The sequence below is a fragment of the Epinephelus lanceolatus genome, chromosome 1, assembly GCF_041903045.1.
Source record: "Epinephelus lanceolatus isolate andai-2023 chromosome 1, ASM4190304v1, whole genome shotgun sequence".
NCBI classification, from domain to species: Eukaryota; Metazoa; Chordata; class Actinopteri; order Perciformes; family Serranidae; genus Epinephelus; species Epinephelus lanceolatus.
In genome coordinates, this window is record NC_135734.1 from 32,511,447 (window position 1) to 32,527,727 (window position 16,281).

General features: G+C 39.7%; 1 protein-coding gene across 1 annotated transcript in view; it reads right to left on the bottom strand.

Moving 5' to 3' along the window:
* Positions 1 to 1,102: 1,102 nt before the first annotated feature.
* iars1 (isoleucyl-tRNA synthetase 1) overlaps positions 1,103 to 16,281 on the bottom strand; it is a 90,774-nt gene continuing 75,595 nt past the window's right edge. Inside the window, exons 28-34 of the mRNA XM_033626691.2 lie at positions 11,820 to 11,915; positions 8,226 to 8,402; positions 7,780 to 7,900; positions 7,418 to 7,543; positions 4,953 to 5,093; positions 4,020 to 4,172; positions 1,103 to 2,260 (exon numbers count right to left, since the gene is read on the bottom strand). Of these exons, the coding sequence (XP_033482582.1) occupies positions 2,178 to 2,260; positions 4,020 to 4,172; positions 4,953 to 5,093; positions 7,418 to 7,543; positions 7,780 to 7,900; positions 8,226 to 8,402; positions 11,820 to 11,915 (897 nt within the window). The 3' untranslated portion in view covers positions 1,103 to 2,177. The remainder of the gene's footprint in view (positions 2,261 to 4,019; positions 4,173 to 4,952; positions 5,094 to 7,417; positions 7,544 to 7,779; positions 7,901 to 8,225; positions 8,403 to 11,819; positions 11,916 to 16,281) is intronic.

The following is a 16,281-nucleotide window of genomic DNA, read 5'->3' on the forward strand; positions in this document are numbered from 1 at the left end:
TGTTACACTACTTCCAGTCAGTCCCTCTTTTCCTCCCCAAATCTTTTTTAAAGGAGTTACCCACATATATTTGGAACAAGAAAATTCCCCACCTTCGTAAGACATTTCTGGAAAAGTGAAAGTCAGAGGGAAGGCTTGCGTTACCCCTGCACTACTACTGCGCTGCAAATGTGCATAAAGTAACATTCTGGATGTCTCATTTTCGGGAGAGAGATGGCCCGGTTTGGTCCAGCATGGACCCCACCTCATTACTTTGTGCCCCTCTGCCACTTAGCAGAAAGAATCACTTGAATAACCACGTGGTCAGTAGTTCCCTTAGGATATAGCTGCAGTTTAGGATGCATTTTGGAAGGAAACAAATCATCCGGTCAGTGCACAGTGCGCAACCCTGCTTTCACGCCTGCCTTTTTAGACTCAGTGTTCCATCTGTGGTTCCAAAAGGACTTGATATGTATGTCTGACCTCTTCCATATTGGTGTTTTTTCTTCCTTTGACCATTTGGTTAAAAAGCATGACATCTGATGAACGCATTATTTCAGATACCTACAAATTAGAGACTTTACTGGGAACCACTTTCCCCCCTTCCCAGCAGCTCCATGCAGGGGCTGGATGGATGACTGTTTCAGCCTCAACCCCTACCAGAAGAAGAATTGGGAGTGAGGTTACCTGATAAGACCTGAAGTGGAAGGACAGGGCTCCACATCTGCAAGCCCCTTGGGTCAGGGAGGGGACAGCACACTTAAAGCTAGAAGAGCTGAGATATCTCAGTCAGGGCTCTATTAAAAAAATACTACAAGGCATGGCAGCTCTTTCTGGACGACTTTAACAACCTTCCATGTGCCAAGTTGACAGAAAACAAATAATCATACTTGCCCAATTGTCTGACCATTCCTTTAAAATCATTTATTGCTGCCGCGGACATTTTTAATCCCCTTTATTGTATTCCTGACCTTGCAGTTAAAGAGTGCACCATGAGTCAGTCGAAATGTTTCAGGCAACCAGATGAATAAACACATTTCTCTGCAGCAAAGTCAGTCACAGACACAACATGTCTCTTCGCGTCTTACAGAGGTTTAAGTAAGCAGAAAGAAAAAAAACCATGTTGATTCTTAGTCACCTTTGATTTATTCCATTTGCCACTTAAAACAGTACATTACCCATGTGTTGCTCTATTTTATAAAAGAACCCTTTTGTCCTTAAGGTACAGCAGCCTTAAAATCCATTTCACCTTTTAAATGCCTTCGCAATTGTCAGAGGATTCCCAATGCGACGAACAGAGCAGGTTTATCTGTTAAATTCAAAACTGTGTGTAAGCACAATAGGCCAAATTGGCTTCCCGATTATGAGGAAGAGCAATAATTACTCTGGACTAAGCTCACCTCAAATAAGCCTTGAAGAGAAGTGGCTTGCATAATTTTTATCATTAGCATAATAAAGACAAAAACCTCCACTGGTAATATTGACAGCTGGACAGGTTAGACAGTTCCCTGGAATCTTCATTTCCAAGATGAGATGCTGAAGCGTGACTGAACAAAATCTTTAAATCTGAGGTGAACAAACCTTTAGTATTTTGTTCTGGTTATTTTGATGTTGGGTTTTCCTTCCATCAGACAATTCCCAGTTTCCATGACCACACTTACACATCTATCCAGCGGGTCTGTTCAGCTGTTACGTATGAACAATCACTCTGTTCTTGAAGTGCATCCACTTTCTAGTGTAGAAATTATGTAAATCTCCTCTCAGTCCAGAATAAATATAGCCTGGCAACACACTGTGCTTTCTTAGAAAACTGTCACTGATAATGGATGACAAATTAAAGACAGTAAGAGGGAGAGAAACGGTGTCAGGGAGAACAGCACTGTAAGTCTTAGCTAAATACGACGATTAATTAGAGCTATCACCACATCTTGAAATGCACTGTAACACATCACAAGACCACTTTAGGCACGCTCAGTTTGTGCCTGAAGTGGTCTTAGGGATAGATCAAGACATGGGTGATTGTGACTCCATGAGAATAACAGTTGAGAAATTCACAGACCTGCTTTGCATCTAAAACAAATGACATAAATCCACTGTGCATCAAAGGGGCTCTGGTGGGATTTTACTGGTAAAAAACTTCATTTTGGGAACCTGTGAGGCATCTGAGACAAATGTTCCTAAAGATGGCTTCTCTGGATTTACGCTTCGGCGGTCGTTGGAAGAACTCTCACAAATAGAGTTTTGGTGTCTAGAGATTTCACTGATGAATCAGCTGGCAGCTCTGAAAAAGACAGAGACAGTAAACAGTTAGAGGGTAGGTTTGTTTACATTTATGGCTAAATTTAAGTATGGAAAAAATTGACGCTCTCACAAAAGATCACAGTTTTCACAAAAACTGGAGAGATCTTAAGATGGTCTAATTGGGAGGTTAGTTTAGTTTTTTAAAATTAGATAACTAAAGAGGATGCCAAAAAAAACCTCACTCATGAAGGAATGTGCTGTAAAATGTTCATCCATAATACACATCTGACCTTCCTCATTTCATCCATTTTAAATGTGGCCTACATTGCAGGTCACAAATCCGAAGCGCATGTTGGCTAAATAAAGTAAAAGTGATATTTATAGTGTTGGACAGCATACACAGCTAAAAAGTCACTTGCATGTTTTGCATGTGAGCACCAAATTGTAAAATAAATCTTTTTTTGTCAGCTGAAAACATTAAAATAAAAATAATTTTCATATAAAACTTGTTTTTAGCAAACTGTGTAATGCAAAGCTAATTCAATGTATATGTATATAATGTATGTAATTAAATCATCATCATCATCAAAAGACGGTGGATCACAGGGAGCACCACCAGCTGGTCCAGGAGCTTCGCCTCGATGATGGCCATTTCCAGGCATATTTTAGGATGAATTGGGGGCAATTTGACAACCTGATGTCTATTGTCGGGCCGTATAGCTCTGGGTATCCAGTAACCACTACCTGTTTCTCCTCCATTGTTTATCAACTGTAAACTTGTTGTCGTGACCATCACAGAAGACCCAACGCCTCTCAATCATCCGATTAAACAATGGGAAAAAAGATGACAAAAAAAGAGATGACGTGTTGAGTTCAGAGTGCTATGGCAAAAATGCCAGGGACCTAGAGCGCAGAAACTCGAGGCGCATTGCAACACAAAATCAGCAAGCAAAAAGCTTAATTCCCATTAAAAACAATTACAAAAAGGCCCCTCCAGCTGCTTCAACGCTTTCTGTGTGATCAGGGCCTAATGCTTCAGATTGGACAAACTGCACCTACCAGTAGGCTAGAAGGTGCATATCAACAGTGTGAAATGGTTGCAGTTTTGTTAGGTTTCAGTTTCAATTTCTCCCAGCTGTTATGTAACGTAACATAGCGTATCGTGACATAAGTTAAGTATGTTGCGTCAACGGTGACTTTCGGCTTTCGGAGACAAACAGCGGTTTTCAAGATGAAAGTCCTGTACTTGTTTGGCCCATACACCCCGACCTCCTCCTTACATGGTCTTTGGCGCTCTTTAGACTAAGATATGCCTCTGGACTTCCTTCGTTGGTCCCGTCATAATTACTACGGCCACTAACACCACCTAACAATGAACGTGAATGATAAGGGACTTCTGAGCCTATTAGTAGGTGTAGCAGGCCCCTTTTAACCCATATATGAGGCTGATAACGACTGATAACATCCATTCCATTGATTGTTAACATCCGTATTGGGTGCATTAAGAAAATATTACATTGCATTTTTAAATGTAATCAATTGGCGCCAGCTGACAGTAGAGTCTTCATCCCGCAATACCTTCACCAAGCTGTGACATTTTTCTTTTGGTCGGGGATTAAAACATAATTCTCTGAATTCCAAACCTGCTCTGGAAACTACTTTTCTTATCAGCGACATGTTATATGATGAAGGTAAGAACTATCAATCAGATTTTCTCCTCACTGTGTATATCCGCCCAGAATGACTGGCCTTAAATTGGCTTAAAAATCAATATGATATCCACCATCTTTTCATCTTACCCTGGGTGAGGTCCTGGTCCAGGTAGAGTTTGAGCCGTCTGCTGCGGAGGCCGAAAACCTTGGCAGCCTCAGACAGCAGGCCTGAGTAGTCAAGCCCATTCTGGCCCACTGGGTTCACCAGCAGGAGGGTGCCCACCTCTCCTGTCTGGCACTCTGAGGGAGACAGGAAGAGTGTTGAAGAGGAGTGAAGCAGACAGACTTAACTTTCTTTACAAATTAAGAAATGATTGGCTTGTTAGTGAAGCTTGTTCACAAGTCCTGGAACAGTATCAAGTCTGAGCTTAAGCCATGGGAAAAGGGAAGAGAAAGCACTGCTAGATCAAAAAGAGCGGAGGACAGAGAGAGCCTGGCTGATCAATTGGTAGATGGAGGGTCAGAGGGGAGAGGTAAAAGGGTTTGAGTGTGAATGACTTAAAGGATAAAGCTGGATTATGTAACATTTCCCTCAGTACAATGTACACAGTACAACACACAATAAATGTAGTTTACTCCAGTGGTGGAAATGATCTAAGCACATTTATTTGACAGCTACAGAAAAAAGTCTGCCTACTAGCACCTCTAAAGCTCACTTATTAACTTGTTCTGTGTAAATTTCAAATATCCATATAAAAACAAAGTGACACACACTGGACCTTTAAGTAAAAGATCACAGTACTTTTTCCAAATAGAGCTTGGGTCAGGGGTCAGCTGGGTCAGACTGCGACTAGTGTGTCTGGTCTGTTGAAGCTACGATGCCACATGCATTAAGTTAAGTAAAGGTTTGATGACACAGACAAAACTTTGTCAGCAGGATAAACTCATTATTGGTTTTTGTCTCTCTGGGGGATTTGTTTCTTATAATTAAACAGAGTAATGGCCGCCTTATAACAGTTACAAGAACTGACTTAGTTATTAGTTGTGTATGGCTGTGTGTAGTGTGTGTGTATTTCTCACCAGCTGGTTGTGCGTTGCAAAGCAGCAGGTTCACATAAGGACACAGGGGGGCGTCAGTGGTGGGTGCGGGGCCTGGAGAGCCTGAAGTCACTGACAAAGTTTTACCGCTCAGAGTCTGAAGGTCCATTTTCCTGGTCAACTCTGTAACAAAACCCACAAGCACACAGAGGAGTCATCTGGGTTACTATGGAAACTGACAAAATAATCAGACCAGGTTATAAGACAAGTCAAAAATATCACTAAATACATCAAGAAATAATTTATGAATAATAAAGAAAGACATCAAACTTTTTTATTTCCTTTCCTTCTCAGAATGTCACACTAACTAAACTAAAAACAAAACAAAATTAAAAGTACAAGGGTTAGCTTGCCAGCTGAAGTGCTACACCTACTGCTATAAGAGTTTATACAATGTACACACCATACAGTGCATGTAACAATAACACAGCTCCCCGAAAGTGAAGCCAGAACATCACAATCATTCCCTGGTGGCTGGCTGCAGTACAGGCCATAAAGCCCGCCCCCTCCATATTAGCAGATAAGACATGGGGCAAACTAACAAAGAATACCTCGAATAATGTTTTCCCAAAGATGGTTTCTGATATTTAAGGTAGCTCTTATCACACTGATGTATATTCAAGCGTTTATTTTTCTGTTAAGTTTGGTTTTAATTAGTTATTTGATGCTATTAAAAGGTGGTTGGAACTATGACACAGATTGCAATTTGTTGGATTGGTGTATGGGTAGTGGCAGTGGCCTTATCTGAGATACTTTGGTTTCATTCACGTACAGTCAGAGGAAGTGGAGACACGTCGTCCATCTTTATATACAGTCATTGGTACACACACACTAGACTCACAAGTCAGTCTTTAGACGCTTTGCTTAACTAAAGACTGATGACTTTCTCCCTGATTTTGTGTTTAGATGGGCGGATACAATTTCAGAGTTTAAAAAAACTCCCTACGTTGCAGAACCAATAGTAAATCTGCAGGGCGGTCCTTCGGTGGCTCGCTGAACTCTTGTGCTTGTAAACATAGTCCCACTACAAACACGTGTAGCGGTAAAAAATGGCTCAGCCGCGCTCGCAGAAAACGCAGACAAAGTTCAGTGGATGTTTGTTGCGTTTGTGGTGACACATTCTCGCCAACTAAAAGAAACAAACATAATCTTTTACAAGGCCATGACTCATCTGTCCGGCCGGACTATAACGTTAGAGGGAATCGCCTTGTTGTTTACAAATACTTCCGGGTAGAAAACCAGCAGAGCTTTTAGCTATATATATAGCCTATATATCACATTTTTCACATCACTGTATCACCGTTTGGACTAATCCGATGTTTGTAAAGTCTATAAACACAATGATTGAACAAACATTACTATGTCTGTCTGTGATAGGTAATAACTCATTAAACGGTCCGTGAAAAAAAGATTTTTTCCAGCGGATATCTTAGTTACAACATGATTGAGCTAGCAAAGCAGTTTTGTGTTGCTATGTGTGGTATTTATTCAGTTTTGGGAAATCACAATGTCTAGAAAGCATCAGTGGCTGCAGCTGACAGGGACAGCTAACACTAGCAGCAAAGCTAACATCAGGACGTCATCTGTTAAAAGCCTCCCGTTGTCGGATACGACATGAAACTACTCCAGTTAGCTCAATAATGTTGTAACTAAGACATCCGCTGGAAAAAATATTTTCTTCACAGATGAGCACACATTTGATATAAAACGGAGTTAAATCTCTCTGCATCCATTTTCAAGCTCTCTGTGTGTTTGTTTCCTTGCGGACGAGAAAAGGAGGAGCGCACATTTCCGAGAAGGCGTGTCCTTTTCAAAAATGCAAGAGGCATTGCTTTGTTGCCGGCCGTTTTCGCCGGTGTGTTAAACACACTTTAGAAAGGAGTGTCCACAGACTATCAGAAGGCAGAGATCTCTGATTGTCTGGTGGCGAGACTACACACACACAAACCCTGGACCAATCAGTGCTCTGAACTTGCATGTACAATTCCATATTATTATTATTATTATCATATAGGCATTAAGAAAATTATAAATATTGTGTGGGGAAAAATAGGAAATACTGTAGATAAATCATTATGTGTCCAAAGATGTGCTAGTTGAAGATACATTAAAAGTAAAAATACATGTTTTAATTGATTTAATCAGCTGATAAAAGCTTTACATTATTTTAACACACCATTTAATAATGTAACTAACATTATTATTTATTGTATGTATTCAGTTATAATTTTCACACCTTATCACAGAGAATGTGTTTCTGTATTTTGGCAGGTTTGGGGCTCAATAGTTAGCGAAACTAATTTCAAAAATTGCAGTAAATGTAAAGTACTTGTAGCAAGAAGGTGGTTATACAATGGCCCACAGTCACTCAATGACACATGATGTTTCTACCCTGACAGTGATTTGCTGCATGTAGGTGTTTCTGAGGTGATAAAACCAGTTCTCACCAGTGCCGCCGTTGAAGAACTTAAGCTGGGTGTTATTGGTTCCAAAGATGCTGCTGCACACTTTGTTGAGCTTGTCCAGGTCTAGTCTGTTATCCCCTTTGGGGTTCTCCAACAGCACAACCCCCTCTGAGCAAGAAACCAGTCAGACAGGATTACTAATATAGCCAAACAGTTCACGTAAGGAATTACAGGTAAGACAAGGAACAGTTGGTGTGGTGCATATCCTATTAGCTCAACAATCAGCAGAAATGCAAAATAACCAGAGAGCAGCTTCTAATGGCAGTTTAACAGTTACATATATTCTTGTTAAATCTCTTCTGGCTGGAAAAATAGACTCCCTCTTCGTCCTTCACATGCTCTACCTTGTTCTTTGTTGTTGACCTTCACTCTGACGTTCACGTAGGTGCAAGCTGGTCCATTTAGAGGAGCCCGAGGGGCTGAAGATCCCTTTACTATGGTTAGCTCCAAGTCTGAGCCCTTCAGCTGCAACACAGAGAAGAAAAGCATGAAGGAGGCACAGAAAGAAAGATGTCTGAGTTTTTATTTTCTTTAAATACCACAAGCAATATCACTAATGCATCCAGAGAGTGGTAATATATGGATCACTAAGAGGACAATTTTCAGCATTAAAAGATCCTAGAAACATTCTGACCTACTCATGCTTGTGATAACACACACAGTCTGTTGTTACCACCATGTTCCCTAAATGTTAAAAGGCTGTGCTACACAACAAGCTGCCTGTTAAACTGAGCTCATATTACAGTACAGTGAACAATCATCCTGCTTGTCGTGAGGTGTTCTTTCATACCTGAGTCTTTTCCTCTATGATGACGCCGGCAGTCTTGGGGACAGGGAAGGGCAGCAGTGGAGCCTTGGTGGTAGCCAGGATGAAGTCAGTGTGAGCCTGGATCACAGAGCCCAAGTACTCCCCCTCTGGCTGGCAGCGGTAGTACACAGTTATCTCATCTGATGGCACTAAATGACCCTGTGAGACAAGGGATGGACAGACAGGTAGACACAGTGGGTTTTCATATGTGAACTAATAGAATTTAAGCACGGTGGTTTGTTTCAGTCAGAAAAAAAGCTCCACAAGTATCAAAGAGCTAAAAGATACTTGGAACAAAAGTGAGTAAATGTGCTCCAAGTACTGCTTGAATAGCTCTTCAAACAACAACAATGCACAATAACAGAAAAACCTGTTATCTGATTAAAACAAACGATTGCCAAGGACACAAAGAATCACATTTTTGTGACAAGTAATTCTCTTCAAAGCTTTTTTTTTTTTTTGTCTTCAATAAGAAAATGAAATCTGCGAGAAACAATTACCTGAAAGAAGAAGTAAGGGAGGGGGATGGGATAAACAAAATGGAAGGGCGGCCAAAAAGAAGAGAGGGTGGGGATTATAAAAGCAAAAATCAGACAGCGTAGGAACAAATGAAGGCAGAGGAGAACAAGGGGAGATTTTTTTATTGGATGAAAGCCCGCCTGTTTTGGCATTGTGTGCTGACAGCTTCCTCTAACCTTGAAACATTCAAACACATTGATCTCAACCTAATCTGCAGTGTGCAGCCGTGCACACCTTTGCACAACTGTACACACATGTATACTGACTGTATAGTACACGCACACACACACAAATACACACACTCCAATTGCAGTATGTGGCTCAAGGGCAGAGGAATAACGTTAGCTAGATACAGAGGAGCAGTCAATCAATGGAGAAGGTTTATAGGCTTTTCCTGCCAAGTCAAGGTACTGACCCTACCCTGAAGGGGCCAGTACAGTGTGTGTATGTGTGTGTGTGTCAGATGGACCTACAGAGATCTCCAGTTTGTGAGCAGCCCAATAAAAAAAACAATAAAAAAGGAAACACTGACCTGTCTCTCAACCCTGCATATGCTAACACACAAGAACCCATGCAAACACTGATAAAAAACATGCATGCACACCCACAAACAAACTACTACCAAACATGTCAGAGAATTGTTAAAAATTAATTCCCATCCCCAGGGTGGAAAATTCCTAACAGATCTCAGTTTGAAATAACTGGAGGAATTTAGCCTGGCCGGGAGCCAGTGCACACCACTGCTATAGGGGGACGGAAAAAACTGTTTGTTGGTTGTGAAAACAAGGGGCTGTTGGCTAATCCGTCTTTACTCCCCAGACCACTTCAAAGCTCCAACATTAGAATCTGAAAGGGGCCAGACTGTAATTAAGCTTCCATTAAGCCTGCCTTATGATGGAGAAACTTCTAACTGTGACGCTGCAGTGGAAAGATTTCAAAACTGCCCTGATAAAATTAGCATGGGACATAAAGAGGAAGGGGGGAGGACTGGGTGATCAAAGGGAGGGAAATGTAAAACAATACAGACAATTTTTCTGTGTTTGGTCTAAACTGCAGGGCTGCTGCTAATGACTATATTTTCATTCATTTCAATTAATCAATTAATAGTTTAGTCCATGAAAACAATAACTATTTAAAAAGTATGGGGTCCTGTAAGTGTAAGTAAGATGTACTGGGTCAGACGAGAGAATTTAAAGGTGACTGGAAGCAGGATGGGAGACTTGCAAACCTCCTTTTATGATGACGGTATTGTGGGATGAAGTTTGACATTGGTGATTAGAAGCTGCATTCTTAATTTTTTTGTTATTTCTTTATTCATTTAATTAATTTATTTATTTATTTAACTCATATTTTTTCATTTTAATTGAAATTTTAATGTATTTTTATTCTATTTTTTTTATTTGTCTTTTATATGTTCATATATGAATGTGGTTATGTTGTATGTCAGCATGTAGTTATGTTTTGTTTAGGTTTCTTGAAAATAAATAGTCAATAAAATGTCAGAAAAGACTGAAAAATGTTCAGTTTCCAAAAGCACAACACACTCAAAAAATTATTTGGTCTATTTTAAAGTTTTCATTTTGCAATTAAATCACATCAACCAAAAAGTACTATTAATTTAATTAAATCAAATTAAGATGAATAGACTAATAGAATTTATGGAACTATAGCTCATAGAATTAACCAAGTTAACCCTGATAGAGTTTATGTAATTACTGATATATTCAATGTATTTCAAATAAGTTGAATTTACGTTCATAAAATGTATGTAATTACTAATAATAAATTATATGTATTTCTATGTATAATAATAATAATAATATGTATAATTTATGTATAAATATGTTGATGTTCATCAACATATTTGAAATACATAGAATTTATTAACTTTAATCACATAAACTTTATCAAAGTAACTTGGGTTACATATATTCTCATTGTCCAGACATTTCACTTTTATTTGACTTAATAATATAAATCGTAATTTTTGGGTTGACGACAGAGTTTCTTGACACAACTTGATGTCATCAAATAATTGTTTTGTCCGACCAATGGTTACCTAACTTAATAACATTTTTGGTTGAAACAGAGTGTATAAATATTATAAAGCTTTATACTATATATTACTCCTCTATTTACCTTTCACTGGCTCATTTCATTTTTCAGCTCTTTTAATATTTTCTTTTTGTCTTGGTGCACATATAAATCTATCTATTCCCTATTCATTAATGCAACATTTGCCATTTGCCTCATCACATTTCCACATCTCAACATTTTCTAATGCATGGTGTATATAATCATGAGATAGGTGTGTTACATTTGAGAAGCTGTAAACCGAGATTGTTTGGCATTTTTTCATAATAAATCACTTAAATGATACAGATTTAAATTGCTGCTTATCAGTTTTGTGTTGATCGACTTTTAGCTCCAATAAAAATGTATTAAAATATATGAGGAGGACAGGGTTTGTGGTCAACAGACTGTCAGGATTAGGATGTAAGACTCAAGACAACTGACAAAAAAATAGTGTTGTTTAAAAGGTGCATTAGGAGGGAAACCTCCTAGGAGAAAAACTGTGGCTCCAGTTGAAAAGTAGTGTCTACTAGAGACGCTGTAGTATTAGTACTGTATTATCTTGTGTATTTCTAATTCTAGAGAGCATGCAGTGTCACACAAATCTTGCAGGAGAGGATGTGAAGGATGTTGTCATCCTTCAAAATACCTCACAGACTTTGGTGTAATCATTTTCAGTCCCAATGTTCAATGTTCCCAAATACTTCTTGTAGTCAGTCAACTTCCTTTCCCCTGCTTATCTGTCATACATTAGTCACCACGAAACAGCCTTGAATGGTATTTTGTCTTCCAGTACACCTCCCCAAACTGCCTCAGTGGCATGTTTTGCTCACCCTGTCACAGCCCCAATTACATGTGCTGGCAAACAGTTTCTAATATGTCGTATTCTATTCATTAGACACTGGATTGTAAAATTCACTAGTAGTGTGTTATGTGTCACTCTAGTTTCCAGAGCTAGTAGTGCTCCTGAAATAATTGTCCCACCTTCTTGCGTAGTTTCTGAATACGGTTGATGACCTCTCGGGCAACGCCTTCATCCACCATGGACTGGTCGGGGCTGACATCCAGCAGCACCAGGACCTAAAGACAACAGACCCAGAGGACAGCAGGAGGGTTTTAAGATACATATTGCACTGATCACAGAAATGATCACCACACTGATGTTTCCAAAGACTGACATGACAGTCTTGCCTCATATATAAACCTTTTAAAAAATGTTTTCAATTTTTTTTGCTTCAAATTTTCATTATGATGGCGCAAAAGAAGTGTGTTAATGTTTGCGGATCCTAGTATCTATCAGTAGGTATCCCCGGTTACCAAAGAGGAATGATGTACATTAAGCCCTTTTTAAAAGCCTCTTCATGGCAGGAATGTTGCTCCATTATTCCGCCTCTTTGTTATGCCTTCAAGCCGGCAATGAAGGTAGTAACAGCGCCAAATCGATGTCTGTGTAAAAGGGACAGCCGGCAGCCTGCGATTATGGGTATGACATTTTCACAAGGTGTAATGTGAGAGATCAACCGCTGGGAGATTTAAAAAGCAGCTTGTAGCAGTTAGCAGCTAACTCAAAGAAGAAGAAAAGTTGCCATTTCTGTGTAAAAAGCACTTTATAAAGCCCATATAGGCCTATTCACAAAATGGCGACCGTGACCTAAAGTAGGGAATCCCTAGTTCCAGTCACTACTTCCATATGCGCCGCAACAATCTCTTGCTGTTAGAACATCTACTATGGAGCCTGGACAGCGCATATTCTCCCAGTCACTTCTATCTTTGCCCAAATTTACAATTGCAGATGTTGTTCATCTTGTTGAAAAATTTTAGGGAGACGTGAAAAGGTCAATGTTGGACAAGGGATACAAGTTCTTCTTTGAGCAATTCATACTCATACTCAGTACTCTAATTTGTCTCACTTAAGTGACATCATTGGAGCTGCGGTGTTATTGAGCCGGCCAAGTGACGTGTCGAATACTACGCATTTACAGTCAAAAAGATTTAAAACTCACTTGACTTCATTTTTTTAAGCTCATATTCATTAATGATATATGTTTATCTTTTATATTGACTGTTCAAAAACCGAATTTATGGTTTCCTCATGATTAATCACTAACAATCAATAAAATATTAATCTATTTATAACAGGGTTCTCACAAGCCCCTTTTACACAGAGCCGGATTGGCGAGTTGATCCGAGGCGCCCAATTTTCTGCCTCGTAGGGTAGTCATATTGGCGGAACCCTTTTAGTTTAAAAAGACCGAGGCGGCCTTCCACAACAGGAGGGGCTGTTGAAGGCTTGTGGGAGGAGCTGTTGATGATGCTGCACGTGCGACCCACTGGCGGTGGATAAACAGGAAACAGCTGATTAGCAGCTAGTAACAAGAGGGAAACGCAAACCTGACATACGCTGTAAAGATGAGCAACTGGGAAGACAAGGAATTGCACAGCCTCCTTGTCCTCACAAACAAAGAGGCCGTTAACCATCAGATGACGGGACGACTTATAAGAGAATTGCTTAAGGACTGACCAGCTGCGGCTTCCCTCCCACGTCACTGGTTACGTCACACACTGAGCTACACGTTTTTTTACCTGCTCACGCCCCCCATTGCCCCGAAAAAGGCGCATTCTGTATAAACAAAAGTAGGCAGGCGGCATTTTGCTGCACTCCCCGATTTTGTTTTTATACTGCCAATGCTGAAAAAAGACGGACTGGGCTTTCCTGCAAATGCACAATTCCTTTGTAAAAAGGGCTACAGTTAAGTGGGGCAAACCTGGATGATTCAGTTTGTATTTACTACTACTACTAATAATAATACATTTGAGCACAAATATCAAATTTTCTTAACAACACTAAGTTTTAATACTTGGCCAAGGAGAAATATAATATACTGAGCTATCCTCGAAGACAAAAAAAGCATTTTTTCCTGCATACTTTAATTTCGAAACTGTTTTATAATCCTCTTTAAGACAAATCAAAACAACCATCTAAGTGTGTACAGTAGCTAATTCTAGGTTGGCACATTAAACATGAAAAATATTCTAGCATAGTGAAGATATGAATTAAATATTTTCCTGTTACTGTAAGAACAGTGTGCTCCTGCAACACTTTAATGCTGACAGGTTGTACTCTAATCACCGCACAATTATTGCAATATGCATTTGACAGACTAGTAGCAGAGAGTGACAGAATTTCACATGATGTGAAGACCTTGGAGTTTACTGTAGCCACTGAGTAACCAGACTCCTCCTGCCCCATGCTGCAGACCACACAGCCGAAAAGGCAAAAAGAGCAACCTTTATGAGATAAGTCTGCCTTACACTGTTGTTCAAACATTTATAATGTAAAAGTAATAAACAAAAACAACTAACCAAGCAGCAATAATGGCAATATTGTAGTCTGTGTGAGTCACTAATGTAAAATGAGAGTCATGCTGTGTAAGGCTGAGCTGCTGCCAGCTCCCAACACTTTATCATGTGAAGAAGGAGGGAAAGAGATGACAGGGTGACAGAGAAAAGTACACAAACGCAAAGAGAAAAGGAATATGACAGAGAAAGAACAGAGAGACAGACAGATGGGAGCGGGAGAGTCAGTGCGAGAGAGCGAGAGTAACACAGAGAATTAAAGAGCCAGCTCAGTAAACTGGTATTAAGGTGCAGCCGTGTGGTGTGTGTACGGTTGGAGGAGCACTGATTAGAGAGGGCCTGTGGGAAATGCATACATGCTGGTTTCCATTTAGCCGTGAAATGATTTCATACATCACACACTTACAGTAAAGAAAAATAAATGCATTTACAGTATATGGCAGCTTGGTGCAGGAGTGGCAGTGAGGCGTTTATGTTTTTTAGATCCGGTTACATTAGACTTTGCCGCTCAATCTATACAGCAGTAATGTAGCAGTAGGGAGAGAAGGGCTGGAGAGGAGAGCATGTGTGTATTCATATACATTTTTTTAATGTGTTAACAAGTGACAATTTTAAAAAGAATGGAAGAACAGAATGGCTTTCTGGAATAACAGTACATAAATGGTATAAACAGTTGTGAGATGTGATTCAAAATCATGGAAAACACAGAAACCAATACACACAAAATTTAAGACTCATAAAATGTAAATCTACCTCTGTAAAACAAATAAAAAGATGTGACTGCGACCAGGTTAAAGAAACAGCCTCATATTTTGGGTAAAAAGTTTGTTCTTTTCCTTGCTGAGAGTTAGATGAGGAGAATGATACCACCCTCATGTCTGTTGTTGTTGAAGTTGCTGCTCAGGGCCAAGACGTAATCTGGCACATAAAAGACTGTTCCCACCCAGGTCGCAAACTGTTCTCTCTCCTGTTATGCTGTCTGTTTTTTGTTTTTTTTTCCCTTTCCCTTGCTTGTTTTATTGACTAGCTGGCACCCGATCAGATGTAGCACTCCTACTTTTATATATTCTTTGTACAAGGACAATAAAGGCTTCTATTCTATTCTATTCCACAAGCAGATATTGCTACTTGTCGGTAGGATATAGGATACGGTAGGTTTTATTTAATAAGCTTTAGAGGCACTGGCTGGCAGATGTTGTCACCTTTGGACGGAGTGGGGTAAACTGTTTCCCTCTGTTTCCAGTCTTTGTGCTAATTAGCTAACCAGCTGCTGATGGTAGCTTCATATTTTCTGCACAGATTCAACGCCTTGTTTTCACACAACTTTGTTTTGTGTTTGAATTTAAGTATAGTATATAGAGTGTGCCCCCTAGGTTTTAGCCCAAGGATATGCATCTCTTTAAGAATGGGCAGAAACACCACTGCAGAAACGAAGGAGAACTTCATTTGTCTGTTTTTCCAATACGGCAACATCTGGGGTGAAAAATGAAGCCAATGCCAAAGAGCCTCAAACTGCACTTCCTTGAATGGCCACGTGAGGCTGGCTCCAGAAGTCAGTCAATCCCCATAGACCCCCATGTTAAAATGCTCAGCTTCAGAGCAGAAATAAACATGTTCACAGCCTGTTACAAAAAATGTTTGGGTCTCTGTCCCAAATTTCTACATTCATGACAACTGGAGGGGGGGTCAATTCTTATACTACTCAGCCATTTACATTTTATTAAGTTCAAATTGTTCCACATACTCAAGGCAAAGTAAGTAAGAAAGACTTCTGCAAACACATCGGAGATCACTTAAGTTCTCACAGGAATGGACTTACAGTTGACTCAGGTATGTACACACAGCTATGTAGAAAGAAGGTGTAAGAGTAGTATTGATCTTCTCTAACTCTCACCAAGAAAGCAAATACGCCTATCAAATGTCAAACTATTGCTTTAATAAAAGGCTGTTTTTATGGTCACTTAAGAGGTTGGCACTTAGATATAAAATAGATCATAAAGACAACTGATTTCCAGTTAAACACTGACAGCCTGAAGGCAGTAATGTCAGGAGGAGACTACTAAACACAAGCTGCATTTGTTCACAGAAA